The following is a 14994-nucleotide window of genomic DNA, read 5'->3' on the forward strand; positions in this document are numbered from 1 at the left end:
TTTGTGCATATAAAGTTTACTTTATGTTTTGAGCTAAAACCCCTGTACTATCGGCATAGGGCAAACGAGGCTCTATTTAATATTTGAATTTAAATTGTTGTAACTTCAATGCTTTTTAAGATACAAAATTAATCAACATAAGAAAATAGACGAATTTCAACAAATTTGGAATTTGGAAAGGTTTTGCTAAGAATACTTTGGATACCATTTCGCAATTTTTTCTCAGTCACGTATTCTGAGTTGGATAGTTCGTTGCCATGGTAATGTAGGTTCTTCAACAAACTCAACAGAACTCCAATTAAATTCCAACTCAGAGCAATAGCCGAGTAACAACAGTGTCTATACAGCATGTTTTCGCAAAATATGATTATTCGCGATGGTGAATATACGAAAACAATTTACACCATGGTAAGCGGAAGTGTGTCCTTTCGCGCAGAAATTCCAACTAGTGACGCTCCGTTTACAATTTCAGATCAAGGAGGAACGATTCCAGGATGCAATCAACACGCTCAACACTATTCCAGAATCGTCCACGACGCGTGCCGGCCTTTCGCTGCTCGGCCACTGCTACTACCAAACGCAGGACTTTATCGAGGCGGCCAACTGCTACGAACATCTGCTCAATCTCGTGCCGGATGTGCAGGAGTACCGCCTGTACTACGCCCAGTCCCTCTTCCAGGCGGGCCTGTTCGAGGAGGCGCAGAAAATCATCGCCACCGGGCTGGACTCGCCCGAGCTGAAGGAAAAGGTGCTCCAGCTGCAGTCGGCCATCGCTTACGGGAATGAGGATTACACTGCGGCACAGTCGCTGCTGCTGCAGCGCCAGGACGGTAATGGGCAGGAGGCGAGCACCAAAAACGACGAGGGCTGTCTGCTGTACCAGGCGAACATGTACGAGGATGCGCTGCAGCGCTACGTGTCGGCGCTGCAGGCCGGTGGGTTTAACCCGCACGTCGCCTACAATGCGGCGCTGTGCCACTATCGGCGCAAGGAAAACTCGCAGGCGCTCAACTACATCGCCGAGATTGTGGAGCGTGGCATACGCAACCATCCGGAGCTGGGCGTCGGTGCGCAGGCGGAAACGGAAGGCGGTGCGCGTAGTGTGGGCAATCCTCCCGCGCTGGCTGCCTCCGGGCTTGCGCAAGCCTTCAATCTTAAGGCGGCCATCGAATACCAGGAAGGCAATGGTACGTTTGACAAGGGGGATATAGGGGAAAGATGTGCATTTTAATTGTAATTTCCTCTTTGTCCACTCACAGCGGACGGTGCGCGGGAAGCTTTGACCGATCTACCGCCACGCTCGGAACCGGAGCTCGATCCGGTCACGCTGCACAACATGGCACTGACTGATCCGACCGGCGGCGGGGCCGGCTTGCGTCGGTTGGCCTTTCTGCTCGAGCTCGGCCCGCCGGCCTGCCCGCCGGAAACGTTCGCCAATCTGCTGCTGCTCTGCTGCAAGCACGAAATGTACGACACGGCCGCGGACATCCTGGCCGAGCATACGCACCTGACGTACAAGTACCTGTCGCCGTACCTGTACGATCTGCTGGACGCACTGATTACCGCCCAGTCGACGCCGGAAGAGGCAGAACAGAAGCTCGGCACGCTGGCGAGCAGCATCGGGGGCAGGCTGCGTGCGCTGGCGGCCAAGGTGCAGGAGTGCCGGTCGGCCACGGATCAGAACGCGCTGCGCATGGCGCTGCGCGAGTATGAGGGAGCGCTCGAGAGCTACCTGCCGGTGGCGATGGCCCGCGCCTGGATACCGTGGCGCATGGACGATTTTCAGGGCGCCGAGCGGGAGTTTCGGGCCAGCGCCGAGTTCTGCTCGGAGACGCCCTCCTGGCGGCTGCACGCCGCCCACGTGCTTTTTATGCGCGGCGATCGGTACAAGGAGGCGGCCGCCTTCTACGAACCGATCGTGCGCCAAAACTACGACGACATACTGTCGATACCGGCCTCGGTGCTGGCGAACCTGTGCGTCGCGTACATCATGACCTCGCAGAACGAGGAAGCGGAAGAGCTGATGCGCAAGGTGGAACGGGCGGAGGAGCGCAAGGGCAACGCGACGGGGCAGTGTTTGCATCTGTGCATCGTCAACCTCGTGATCGGGACGCTGTACTGCGCGAAGAACAATTACGAGTTTGGCCTGTCGCGGATCGCGCACGCACTGGACGGTGGCTCGGGAGCGCGCCTGTGCGCCGACACGTGGATCCACGTGAAGCGGTGCGTGCTTGGGCTGCTCACCGGCATGGCGAAGCAGACGATCGTGCTGCCGTCGATCGCGCTGCAGGAAACGCTGAATTTCCTGCGCGCTTGCGAAGCGTACGGCCTTACCATTCCGTCTGTGTTGACCGGACCGCTGGAGGATTCGGGCGAGCAGCCACCAACGATCGGGCTGGAGGCCCGGAAGCTGCGTGCACTGTTGCTACGGTTGATGGAGTACAAGTAGAGGAGATCTTAACCGTAATGCTGAACTAGAAAGTGCTCTACCGTGCTCTTATATGGTAAGTACAAGGTAAGGAGTTCATTTTTGGAGTTAGAACTTCGCTTTAAACCTGTTTTATTGTATTTATCATAAAAAAATAATTGTAACAATATTCATATCATCCACCCGAAACTCGATAAAACATGCAAAATGATTGATCTTACTCAATAAACGAAGCGAGAGACTCATTTAACAAACATACAAACACGATGACTCACTGAGGCAGACCTAAATTCGTCATCCGTTGTGCACCTCGAACGTGATCTTGCGTGCCTCGGCCGGATCTTTTTCCTTCAGCCAGGGTCGCTCCCAAACGGTTATCTTGTACTGCTGGCCAGATTCCTCATTCTCGAACGAAATGAAGTACACGTACTGTACGCCGGACACGACCTGCTTCGTCACGCGGTGCAGTTTGTACGCTTTGCCAGCATGACCATCCGTCGTGGCCAGGGCGGCACCGATGCGCTCCGCATGCTCTTCCTTGTTTAGCTCCGGATCGTCCGAAACTCCTCCGCACTTAGGTTCGCTGGCCATTGCGTACTGGAAGCAAACAGGGTTGAAGCGACAATCACTTCAGTCAATGCGGAAGAGACGGATTGACTCACCGTATTTATCAGCCTAACGTGTGACTCACTCGGGTAATTAGATGAGCTTGTTCTCGATGCGACGGTCAGCTCGGTGCAATGGTGTAACAAAGAATAGAACTACGCACTTGTGGCTGTGCTGCTGTAAAGCAGAATGTAAACATAAACACAAACACTCTCTCGACGCTTGACAGCTGATTGTAGTGGTAGTTGTGCAGCAGGCGTTCGATGTTATTACACAGAAGAAAACATCGCATAGAAATCATAGAGCTGCTAGCGTTTCTTTGTATCGAACGGATAAGTGATGGGTTAAGTTGGCAAAAATCCGGAGCCGACTCCGATAATTTCGGAATCGACACCGGACGGTAGGTCCGCCCACCATTATCCGGAGTCGTTTGGAATAGTCCGGAATCACCAGGAGTCGTTCAGAGCTGGCCGGAGTCTACCGGAGTCGTTGGAAGTTGGAATCATCCGGAGTGGTTCGGATTCGTCCGGAGTCATCCGGAATCGGTTGGAGTCGAAGTAGTCTGGAGTTGGCCTTCGAAACAAAGGCCTGTGTACTAAGTGCAGACGCAAAGTGAATGACAAAAACAACGAAATGAAACGCTGAAAACAATCACGTTACTCTGGATGGCTCCTTTTGACACCGACCGAGTCCGATTCCGATCGACTCCGACTCCGGGCGAAACTAGTAGTTCGGATTTTCATGACTAAAACGGATGTTCCCTTTTTTTAGACAATTGATTTAAATATTTAAAATGACGTGTGATATTTTTTTACATTAAACGTATGTTTAATTCGGAACATTCTCATTCACCACAAAGCGTACTTTCGATCCGATTTTGTACAGCTCTGTATATTTGTTCTTCGGAAAATTAGAGTATTTTTAAAACCTTGATACACATGCAAAGTAAAAAAGGGTATAAAATTTTAAACAGTTGGTAAAATAGTCGGTACGAAGAAAAAACGCACCCACATACACACACACACGCGCGCAAACACATACACACTTCTACGCACTCTACGCTAGTATAGCGGACGAGGCCATTTCGCTGACGCCGCACGAGTTGTCGCCACGATAGATGCGATAGTAACCCTGCTCGCCCCATCTCGGGCCCCACGAGTTCTTGATGATCCAGTACGGCAGCGTCTTGTTGAACATCGGGTACTCCTTGATGCCGTAGCCCACGATCAGCACACCGTGGTCGATCGATTTGTGGTTGCACAGCGGATGCCACGGGTGCGATATGCCGCCGCGGTAGAACTGCATCGCGTTCGCGTTCAGCCCGATCGCGATCGGACCATTCTTAATCAGGTACTGCGCAATGTAGGTTTCATTCTTCGGCATATCGACGGCACCCTTCACCTGCACGTGGCTAAGCGAGCGGTTGAAATGGCACGACTTTTGTGCCTTCGCTTCGTACGGGTAGTCGTTCTCCAGCTCCAGCCCACCCAGCTGCTCAATAGCCCTGCGCGGAAAGAAGAGAAAGATAATTTAGCGAACACATTCGATAACACCGGGATGGTTCCGCTCTGGTCCTACTTGAAAGCATCGTCCATGTAGCCACCGCCGCATCCATTGTCCACCTTGTCGCAGTCGATCAGCTCCTGCTCGGAGTACGATTCCAGCTTCTTCGTTTTGATCTGATGCAACCCTTCCACGTTGCCGACCGCACTGAACGCCCAGCACGAACCGCAGCTGCCCTGATTCTTCACCTCCGTTACCGCACCGTGGTCGCGCCAATCGAACGACCGCGGCAGATCGCCCACACCGGCCACATCCTCCTCCGAGGCCACCCGGTTGCCGACGTGGTTGGCGCGATCGTGCTTCGGCACCACCAGCCCCGTGTGCGCCCGATATTCGGCCACCGTCATGTCGGCGAACTTAGTCACACCGTACTTCGCCGTACCGCGCTCGAACTTGTTCAGCTGCTCGATCTTGAACAGATTGTTGCGGAAGATGTTGAAGCGCATCTCATGCTCCATCGAGCTAGCGTACTGACGGCGATGATGGTGCCGGAACTTATCGAACATCCGACGCACGTGCGCATCGTCGTCGATCTTGAGCGATCGCACCGATCGGCGCTTTACGGCCGGGGCGGTGGTGACCGGCGTTGGTGCCGGCGCATCTGGCTGCTGGGGGCTCTTGATATCCGGTTGCTGTTCCGTGTCGTCGTCACCGGTACATTTGACGTTGTACTTGCGCTGATCCTGCGACTCCAGCCACACGCGCTCCCAGATGGATATTTTGCACACAATGTCCGATTCGCTCGTAACGCGGAAGGTGTACTTGTACAGGGAACCGGCGACCTGTTGCGTCGATCCAGCCAGAATTTCAAACTCACTGCAAACAAATAGATGTCGTTAGCAATTGACTGCCAAGCTGATGTTATCTTTCTTTTTTTTTAAATACATACTTGTACGCTTTCGAACGCTCCGAATTGTACGACACCATGCCGGCTCTGATGCGCTCCACGTGCGACTTGTCCTTCAGCTCTTCCGCCGTCAGTTCGTTGGAGCTGCCGGCTTTCTTCGCGTGTCGGCGCTGACGGCCCGCAGCCTTTTCGCTCGGACAGGACACGGTGTACTTGTACGCTTCCGTCGGGTCCTTCTTTACCAGCCATGGCCGTTCCCAGGAGGACAGCTTGCACAGCTTGCTGCTTCCGTCCACGTCAAACTCGACGGCATATTTGTAGAGCTTGCCGGACACTATCTGCACGGTTCCGCTCACAATCCGGGCATTGCTGACGAAATGAAAGATTGTTTTTATTTATTTGTTGTGCTTAATAGCAAAAGATAGGTTACATTGTAGTTAGTTACTATTATGCTAAAGATTCTAATTATATCTGTCCTTACCATTAGTGGTCAACAGGGTTAGTTAGCGGTTTTTTCTTTCGGTTTTTGGTTTCCACATGCCGGTAGATAAATCACACAATACAATACAATCCGATATCATGCTTGTGAACAATTATTATATTTTTGATAATTTTCATTAGCGTCTTCGTACGGTTCAAATCTGGTTGTAAGGTTAGTAACGATCATGCATCACTCTCACCATTGACAAAGCATTTAGTGTTATGGTTAATAATGATCAGTGACAGACAGATACATTCAGTACGTTCGGAAAATGGGATTAGTCAGTTACGGCACCAACATTGGGTTTGCACCATTTGCCAACATAGGGCACAATATTCGATCTACATTGTTATATATTCAAGATTGTACTCGGGAAGAATGATCAGAATTTGGCGCACACGCGCGCACACATCTACACGACTCTGTTACAACAAACATCGCATGCGGAATGGTTCCGGCCTCTGTGCGCCCTCGGTACTTACGACGATTCCTTCGATCCACCGCTCGAAACCAAAATCTTGTCCACACGCTCCAGGTGCTCGGCAGCCGCAAGCTCATCCTGCGACAGCGAACGGGATCCACCGGGGACGACTGAGCGCCGGGTGCGTACCTTCGCCGGGCCCGCCTCCTTTTCGCAGTCGTACGTGTACTTGTAAGCATCCTCCGGATGCGACTGGGCCAACCAGACACGCTCCCAAGACGTCAGCTTGCAGACGGCATTGTTGTGCTGGATGAAGTACACGTACTTCATGCCGGCCACGACCTGGCTAGTCGCATTGATGACCTTCAGCGAGCTGGGAAAGATATTAAGCAGCCGAGCAGACAGTGTGTGAATGTAATTGTGCAAATTGATGTTTTTTGCATTTTGTAGCCCGACCACTCACTTTCCGCGCGTAAGCCCGTGGAAGGAAAGAATCTTGTCGATGCGCTCCTGGTGCTCGCTGTTGCCATACTCATTGGCTGCCAGCGGTGACGCACAGCCCAGACAGTCGACTCCCACTGTTGCACGCTTGGTACGCTTCGCCCCGTCCGGACACTCGAACGACGCCTTGAACGCTTCCTGCGGGGCCTTCTCCTTCAGCCAGGGCTTCTCCCACACGGTCAGCTTGCAGACGCGCTTCAGCTCGTCGTCCGGGAAGGACAAACGGTAGGTGTAAGATTTGCCGGCGACCAGCTGCACCGTTGCGCCGACAACTTTCACCTTCCGCTCGTTGCCGCTGCCATCGACCAGTGCCGACTGCTGCTGCAGACCGGTGCGGATGCGCGTTTGATGTTCCTCCTTGGCGTACTCCTCGGGCGTCAGTTCCTGGGCAGCGCCGGCCTTCGGGACCTTGTTGAGCTTTTTCGGCGGTGCCGCCACCACATCACGTCGCGCGCGATGGGCACCAGCTGCTGCTGCCTCCTCCTCATCCTGACAGTCGAAATCGTAGTCCGGCTTGCTGCCATTTGCGGCGGACGGAAGCGGAGTGAACACCTTCACATCGCACGTACTGTACACCTTTTGGTCGTCATCCTTCAGCGCGATCTTGTAGCGGTGTATGGTGCCCGCCACTACCTGCACCGTGCCGAACAGGATCTCGAAGTTGCTGAAATGAGCAGTTTTGATGCGAAAGTAATGTTGGACCCAAAGAACATACAATTACCCGACTACGGAGCTTAAATCACGAACCTATGCTTTCCACTCTCGTATCCAACCAATCCCAGACGCACGCGCTCGATGTGGGTCGGTTCCTTCACGTCCACGGGCGTTGCACCACCGACGAGTCTGCCACCTAGATTGTTAGCCTGTTTTTGACATTTAGATTTAGTAAGCTGTACCTGTGGGGAGTCATCCGCATTCGCTTTCAATACATGTACCTGTGAAAGAGATAGAGAGAGACAGGAAAGAAAAAATAAAAAGTCAGTTCTCTGACAAAGAATGTTCCTATTAACGGTATTCTCCTCCACGTTCTGTTCCACGTCAAACATCATCCTTCTTGCGTTGCCGTATCTACGCTAATAGAACTCAATTACCTCAAGGGTACACTGTTTCGTAGTGTCCGGCATCAGCCGCTCCCGGCACGGCCGCTCCGTAACTTTGCTCTCCTTCTCCTCCTCCACTTCCGCACAGCGCGAGTTGGCCGTCAGCACACTCAGCACGTACGTCGTTCGACTTTTGTCCGATCGTTGCGCTACCCGGCGAGCGTCGAGCACTTCCAGCAGCATGCGCTGGTACGGATCCGAATCCATCTGGTCCAGGCGCTGGATCGCTTCGGTCGCGATCGCTCTCATCGAAGCCTCCTGGACGGGATCGTCTAGGTTCACGAGATTGCTGTCGGGTGGGTTTGTGTTTCGCTTGCCACGATAGTAACCGTAATAGGCAGCCGGTGGTTGGTTGTAGTAAGACGGCCTCACATTGTATCCACCATAATAACCGTGGCCATGGTGTTGCTGGCTTGAGGAATGATCAAACGACGACGAATAGCCACGCTTATCTCGCCTAAATGCTCCATCGTCTGCGTTCAGCTGCTGGGCAAGTTGTTCCTTTGTCAGTACCACGTCTTCCTCCTCTTCGTTCGAGTCACCGAACGCCATCGTTACCCGCTCAATCTTCGGTGGCTTCAGGTTTGCCGAATGCTCGTTCAATTCGGCCTGCTTTACTACCTCCTCGCCCTGTTCGTTCAAATCGGCGGGAAAATTGTCCACCGCTGCAACGTCGCGCTTCCCTCTGTAACCACCGTAATAGTACGGCGAAGGGCGATAGTATTTTCTGCGATACGGATTGTACCCACCAATGTAATAACCGCCATGGTAGGAGCCACCACCGAGGTAACCACCACCTCCACCATAGTAGCCACCGTCGCTATACGAACCGCCGCCAAAGCTGCTACCAGAAAAGCCGCCAAAGCTTCCGTCGGCGAATCCGCCCGAAAAGTCACGCTTGTCACGGCGCTGTCCCCCCTCATCGGCGTTTAGTTGTCGCGTGAGTTGCTCCTTCGATAGTTTCACGCCCATGGTGTCGTTCTCCTCCTCGTCGGTATCATCCGATGAATCGCTTGTGGTTTTCTTCATTTTATTTTTTTTAGGCTTTTTTGATTCGTCACTTTCCTTCGACGAGGACGAGGATGACGTTGCAACCCTATTTGCCGCGGTGGAAGTACTGGACGGTACGACGAGAGGAGTCGTAGTCTCTGGTGTACTGTTCTTCACCGCAGGTACTGTAGTATCTCCAAAGGCAGCAGTATCCGCATCGCTCACCGTCGTACTATCAACAGCCGTGTCCTCTTCGGGCTTACCTTCCGCATGCTTCTTCACACGCTGCAGACCTTCCTCGTTGTTAAGCTCCTGGGCAAGCTGCTCTTTGGTGACGATCTGTTGATCGTTTTCATCCTCGTCCGAATCGGCACCGTACGTCGCCGCTGCCGTCGGTGCATTAGCCCTCGGGGGCTGCAGATTCACATCCGGCAATTGCTGTCGCTGCTGCTGTTGACCTTCATCACTTTCCTGTGAGGATTGATCCTCGCTACGGGAGGCTGAAGGCGGAACGATACGTGCCGGCGGTCTGCCCCCATTGGGCGCCACATTCGTGTTGTCGCGCACAACGAATGCGGCCGTATCAACGTTCGCGTCACCACCGTTCGTGGTGCGGTAGTAGGTGTCGATGCTGGCCTTAACCCTCTGCAGCAACGAATCTAGCACCGGGCGGTACTTGAGCTGCACATCGCGGCCACCACCGTTCGCAATGATGTCGTCGAGCGCTTTCTGGATTTCCTGGTGCGCTTTGAATACTTCATCGAACGTCGATTGTACCTGCTGGTCGAGTGGGGCAATCGTTGTGCTGCTCGTCGTCGTTGGTTCCGTCGTGACTGGTTCCGGTTCCGAGCGTTCTTTGGAAACCACCTTTCGTACCATCGGTTCCTCTACCACTTCAGTACCTGCTGCTGCTGCTGCTGCTCCCTGATTCGACCGAGCACTTTGCAGTGAACCGGCACTAGCGAAACTGAACAGTTCATCAATCGCACTTTTGGCCGCCTCACTCAATCCCTCCTCTCCCTCAGTGGTGGTCGCCGCATCGGGCAGGCTACTGGAGCTACCCGTTACCGGCGCATCTTGTGTTTCCGGCGTGGTGGACACATCGCCCTTTTCCACTACAATTTGCTGCTCGAGCTCTTCGATCCGTTGCGGGGTTAGCTCTTCGTTCTGGCGCAGATTCGCATCGAACGCCTCATTTAGCCGGGTCGCCGTCTCTGCCATTGCCGGATGTGTCGACGGCAGGGTGCAGTTCGTGTACTCCAGTGTGCGATACTTCTCGCCGTACTCGTTCGTGATCCAGGGCTTTTCGAGGATCACCAGCTGGCAGAGATGCCGCTGGCCGGTGGTTTCATCTTCGGCACTGGCGAGCAGCTCGTACCGTACGCCGGCCACCACTTCGCGCGTTGCCGACACAATCTCCACGAACTTGTAGTCGCGTGGCAGGAAGCTGGTCGCCAGGTAGGACAGACCGCGCAGCGTCGGGCGCAGCTGTTCCTTGCCGCCGACCGCATCGACATGGATCGCCACAATGCCTCCCTCGCTGCTTCCATTGACCGTCGAAGGAGCATCCTACGGGGCGGGGAACAAAACATTGAACAATCCGTCGGAGAGAGAGAGCGAGCGATCCGTTTTAGTAGCCCGGTAGCGTGCGGACGTTGAGCGAGGAAGTTGTGTTAGGATCCCTTGAAGAGTACAGACAAAGAAGGACACCACCAGCACAGCATACACTACACACTCTAATGGCTTGATGCGCGAAAGGTTCACCCATGATGATCATGATCTTTGATTACACACCAGGTGAAGGTCCAACTTGATGCTACAACAGGGAAGGTGGTGGTTTTGCTGATGGCGTTTTGGAAGGTGGTTATACTGCTCGTGCACGGGGGAAGCTTTTATATTCGCATGTTAGCACTGGATTGATCGGAAGTAGGCGTTATATGTTGGTTATGGTGGGTGATGATGGTGTCCGACAATCAGTACACAGACAGTTCGAACCGAATGTCGCATTATGCCGATGAGTTGTGAGTTGGAGTGGAGAAAACGGTAGGAGAGCAAATTATTTACGGAGTAGCGCTGCGCGGAGAGTTACGGTTTACGCCAGCTGAGTTACTTTTTTGCGCTGAGACGGATTTTAGGGTTACAACATAAACGTTAGAATGACGTACGTACAACATGAGTCCCCGAGGTTTTAGCAAAAGTTCTTCAAGCATTACGACATATAGTGTGTATTAAGTGTTCATTTCAGTGTTTGATAAATCCCACATGCAAAGGCTTTAAAGGGCTGAAGGGCGGCTTTGATTCGTTCGTCAAAGTCTTCCAATCCCTTCTGGAGTTGCCATTTCCCGTTTAGCAAGTGGCCCATTTCAAAGTACCGGCCCCCCAAGATACTCTTTTTCCCGCATTCCATGTCATGCGCGCAGCAAACCATTGATCTCTGAAGGGTTGTAATAAACACTTACGGCCTGTTCTTTCACTAGCTCATGCTCCAAGCGTAGTCCGGTGGTCAAACGGCTCTACGGAAATGCGGAGAAACAGTTGTTCGAGAACGATGATTGCATTGAACCGGATGAATCATTTAGATTCATTAATGCTTATGTACTATTCCCTACGACTAAGCTTATCAGCGCCAAGATTCTCAGACACGATTCTATTGGCAAAATTGTTAGAACAAACATTTGATCTAATTCAACACAGAAAGACAAATTCAACCCGTTCCCGGATGGGGGATTTCTACTGTGTCGATGTTCCTCTCTTTGCTCAAAAGAACGTCTATTGACGAGCGATGCCATAACCGCGAAGCGACCGCGGTTGCAAAGACAAACAAACTAGGCCACTTCCTCTCTCATCATGCCGGCGCTCCAATGGCGCTTTTTGATGAAACAATTTACTATCTTGTACTTTGCTGGAGTTTGTGTGTGTGTGTGAGAACTGTTTGTAGAGGAGAGTTTTTCAAACATTATCATCACCGATAGACTAGCGCGGGAGCGGGAATGAGGAAACAAATAACGCGTGTACATCACCATTCGCTATTTTAATGCCTTCCCACCGTTCTTTTCGCTCTCCCATCATTGCCCTTTCCTTCATTGATTATAGGAGTACATGGCAGGCAGAACCTGTTTAGCGCTGACGTGTAGAGCGATGGTGTTGTACACCAGAGGCCTCCGGACATGGGGTCGGCCGATAAGAGACGAAAATTGTCATCGAATGGTGCCTTTTAGTTGATTCCGTTCTAGGTGTTAGACCGTTGGAATGGACTCCTTGCCAACGCGGGGGGAACGTACCCGGAGGATCGGAATGTTGCTCTTTTTCCATCCATTACGGTGCGGACACACTGACCATTGCGAGGCTAATAATAGCAACATGGACAAAGAATTTTGAGATGAAAAATAACAAGCGAAACTAGACCATCGCATCAGCTGATCGGATCTTTGTTGTCACGTTTGTTCTTTGTCCACGCCATCATACGCACACACAGTGTCCGGCTGATGTTGTTGATACTGCAGAGTTTCAGGTGGTGGCGAATGGTTTCACCACACAAATCGGTTGATAGTGAGCACTAATTTGAAGCCAAAGGCGACTTACACTGTTGATCTTCTTCAAAGTCGCTCAAAGTCTACTAAGAGCAGTGTCTGTTCTTTAGAGATTGTTAAGTTTCTAGTTTGATTTGTTATGAAACCACGTGTTTTGAGCCCACAACTGCATCGAGTCAGAGTATCGCGTGTCATAACACTTTCGGGCGCTTGTTTTGGTGTTCAAATGTTGCTGCATGGGTTCTATACTGGCAGCTTCCAGGTAATCTGCTCCTTTAAACGGTGATTACTCTGACGATACTTAAACTGACACCGCATTGGTTTGCAACACCTTCCAGAACAACTCAACATCCACAGAACGATGATTTAAGTTGAACCTTTCAGCCAATGCCCCAAGACAAAGAACTAGAAAATGTGCAGATTGCTTTCAATAGTTATTCAAAGATGGAATTGCTTCCTCAAAATTGGAAGTGTAAAAATTTCCTTTTCATCGAATCCACGTCCGTCCCGTTGCTTGTACCAGATGTGCACGGATGTAACTTGGGGATAAAATTATCATAAATTATACAACGATTATTACGTCCATACGACTCTACCCCGATCTTAGCATCTTGATGTGGTGTGGTGTGGCTATCTCTTCCCAGGCCTGTATCTACCTAGCTAGCGTCCTTCGCTGGTCAAGATGGAATCGAAAACCGGTTCAGCCGTACTAAAAATATCTTACAAAGCAAGGAATCAGCAGAAAAAGGCGATGTTGTTGATGTCGTACTACCACCGTAAAATGATCCGTTTGAAGCGCTCGGTCTTGTTTGAGAGCTGCTGATCGTGCGAAATCTGATCCCCTCTGCGCTCGCTGAGCAAATTGTTGACACGTACAACAACAACTCAATATCGAAAACGTGTGAAACTGGAATGACTCAAACAATGATCACATCATCCAAATTGCTTTGTTGGTTTGTTTTGTTGTTGTTCAGGAAATGATTATGATTGTATCTGTTTCACGCCAGTCACATTGTCCAACTTAATGGCAATAAGGGGAAATAACGTTTTGAAACCTTTTCTAATTTAGCAATATTATAATTTACTCATTAAAACGTTCGGATGGCCTGTCCTGTTAGAGTATGTTTATGGGCAGTAAAAAACTTCACCAACAACGTGTTGTGCCCAGCTGGAGTGTGATAGTGTGGCATCAGCAACGCCGTAACGCAACCCAAGAAGAGATAGGCGTCCGAGGGAGTGTGTGTTTCGATTCCCAACCTCTCTAAAACACCCATTCAGGGCGTAATCTTGCCAAACGGGAAATGGTACAGCCGCTGCTGGAACACCTCTCGCCTTTTTGCCGGCAACCGAGGACGAGCGAGAGTGGCGATCATGAGTTGATCAGCACAACTGTTCTGTTTACATAACGAAACATGCTGTCTCTATCGGGTGTTGTGGGGCAACGATTCCGTCCATCCCCCACCCTTCCCAGCCCAATGTTGGCTGTGGACGCCAGTGAGGACGAATCGTGCTCTGGTTTGATGGTGATGCGCAAAAAAAAACACACACACACACACTAGCGCACATACACAAATTTGGCTCCGAAATGCGATCATCTGGCCATCTTTTTGGCGGAGGCTTCATTCGCGAACAAAGAGAAAGCAAACCGACGAAAACGGCTGGACGGATGATGAGATCATGTCGTTCGTCTGTGTACTTGCATACAGAGCAGCACACAAACACACAAAGAGTGCTACCCCCCACGGTTCCATCCCTTCTTCCATCCCCCTTTTCCGGCTGACTGGCTTCAATTTGCTGCTTGAAATTGACACATAGAAACGCGTAGATTGAGTTGCGAATATTTCTCCCCCCCCCTCCAACCATTCCTACCTGTACTTCCTCCTCCGGTTCCTCCGTGGGGCCGTTGCTGTTCACTTCAGCTTCAGTGACGGGGTTCGGTTGCTCCTCGGCGCGGGTCACCGTCGCAGCCGCCGCCACCACCACCACCACCAGCAGCCCTAGCTGCAGAATGGGACGCATTCTCGCACCCCCCCCTTTAGCGGGTTTCGAAAAGGCTTTACTAGATCGCAATACACTGATTAATCGGTATTATTGCATTCGTACGTGCTTCCTTTTGCACTCTCTATCGCCCTCTACTTGTTAGCACTGCACAAACTGTGTTTCTTTTCCTCCAGCACTGTCCCCCACTGGAGGGTAGTAGAATTGAATTAACTACTGCGCCACCACGTACACAGCAACACCGCACCAATACGCACACGCCAACCCCCTAAGGGAGAAATAATAAACAAACTGCCCGACCGGGGCGCGGACCACTTTGGAAAGAGCACTCGCGTTTGCAGGGAAGATTACTGCACGACCTTCCTGCAGTTCTGACGAAACGATTGTGTTGTTGTTGTCGCGAAGCGTTTCCGAATAAATAGCCTTCTGTTGACGTTCAGAGTGTGCGTATGTGTGTGTGTGTGCTGTTGTTGTGCTTGTTTGACAGATGCACAGCGCACCCCACAAGTCGGATGCTGCGTGTTTTCTT

The 14994-nt window shown here is 51.6% G+C and overlaps 3 protein-coding genes across 5 annotated transcripts; 1 reads left to right on the forward strand and 2 right to left on the reverse strand.

Moving 5' to 3' along the window:
- Window positions 1-147: 147 nt before the first annotated feature.
- Window positions 148-2616, forward strand: LOC120950351 (tetratricopeptide repeat protein 30 homolog). Its single transcript, XM_040368327.2, has 3 exons — window positions 148-408; window positions 473-1187; window positions 1260-2616. The coding sequence occupies exons 1-3, from the start codon at window positions 349-351 to the stop codon at window positions 2447-2449; spliced, it is 1965 nt and encodes a 654-aa protein (XP_040224261.2). The 5' UTR covers window positions 148-348; the 3' UTR covers window positions 2450-2616.
- LOC120950357 (cystatin-like protein) lies at window positions 2544-3229 on the reverse strand. Of its 2 annotated transcripts, none has more exons than XM_040368335.2 (2): window positions 3120-3229; window positions 2544-3025 (listed from the first exon to the last, which is right to left on the reverse strand). In XM_040368335.2, the coding sequence occupies exon 2, from the start codon at window positions 3017-3019 to the stop codon at window positions 2723-2725; it is 297 nt and encodes a 98-aa protein (XP_040224269.1). In that variant the 5' UTR covers window positions 3020-3025; window positions 3120-3229; the 3' UTR covers window positions 2544-2722. The 2 variants fall into 2 exon arrangements, with proteins under 2 accessions (XP_040224269.1, XP_040224268.1); XM_040368334.2 differs by having other exon boundaries at window positions 3091-3227.
- A 675-nt stretch (window positions 3230-3904) lies between these two features.
- LOC120950350 (uncharacterized) lies at window positions 3905-14900 on the reverse strand. Of its 2 annotated transcripts, XM_040368325.2 has the most exons (9): window positions 14337-14900; window positions 11397-11450; window positions 7939-10506; window positions 7595-7782; window positions 6810-7511; window positions 6408-6719; window positions 5487-5813; window positions 4613-5413; window positions 3905-4538 (listed from the first exon to the last, which is right to left on the reverse strand). In XM_040368325.2, the coding sequence occupies exons 1-9, from the start codon at window positions 14484-14486 to the stop codon at window positions 4091-4093; spliced, it is 5550 nt and encodes a 1849-aa protein (XP_040224259.2). In that variant the 5' UTR covers window positions 14487-14900; the 3' UTR covers window positions 3905-4090. The 2 variants fall into 2 exon arrangements, with proteins under 2 accessions (XP_040224259.2, XP_040224260.2); XM_040368326.2 differs by lacking the exon at window positions 11397-11450.
- Window positions 14901-14994: the final 94 nt, after the last annotated feature.

The sequence above is a fragment of the Anopheles coluzzii genome, chromosome 2 (assembly GCF_943734685.1).
Source record: "Anopheles coluzzii chromosome 2, AcolN3, whole genome shotgun sequence".
Taxonomy (NCBI): Eukaryota; Metazoa; Arthropoda; class Insecta; order Diptera; family Culicidae; genus Anopheles; species Anopheles coluzzii.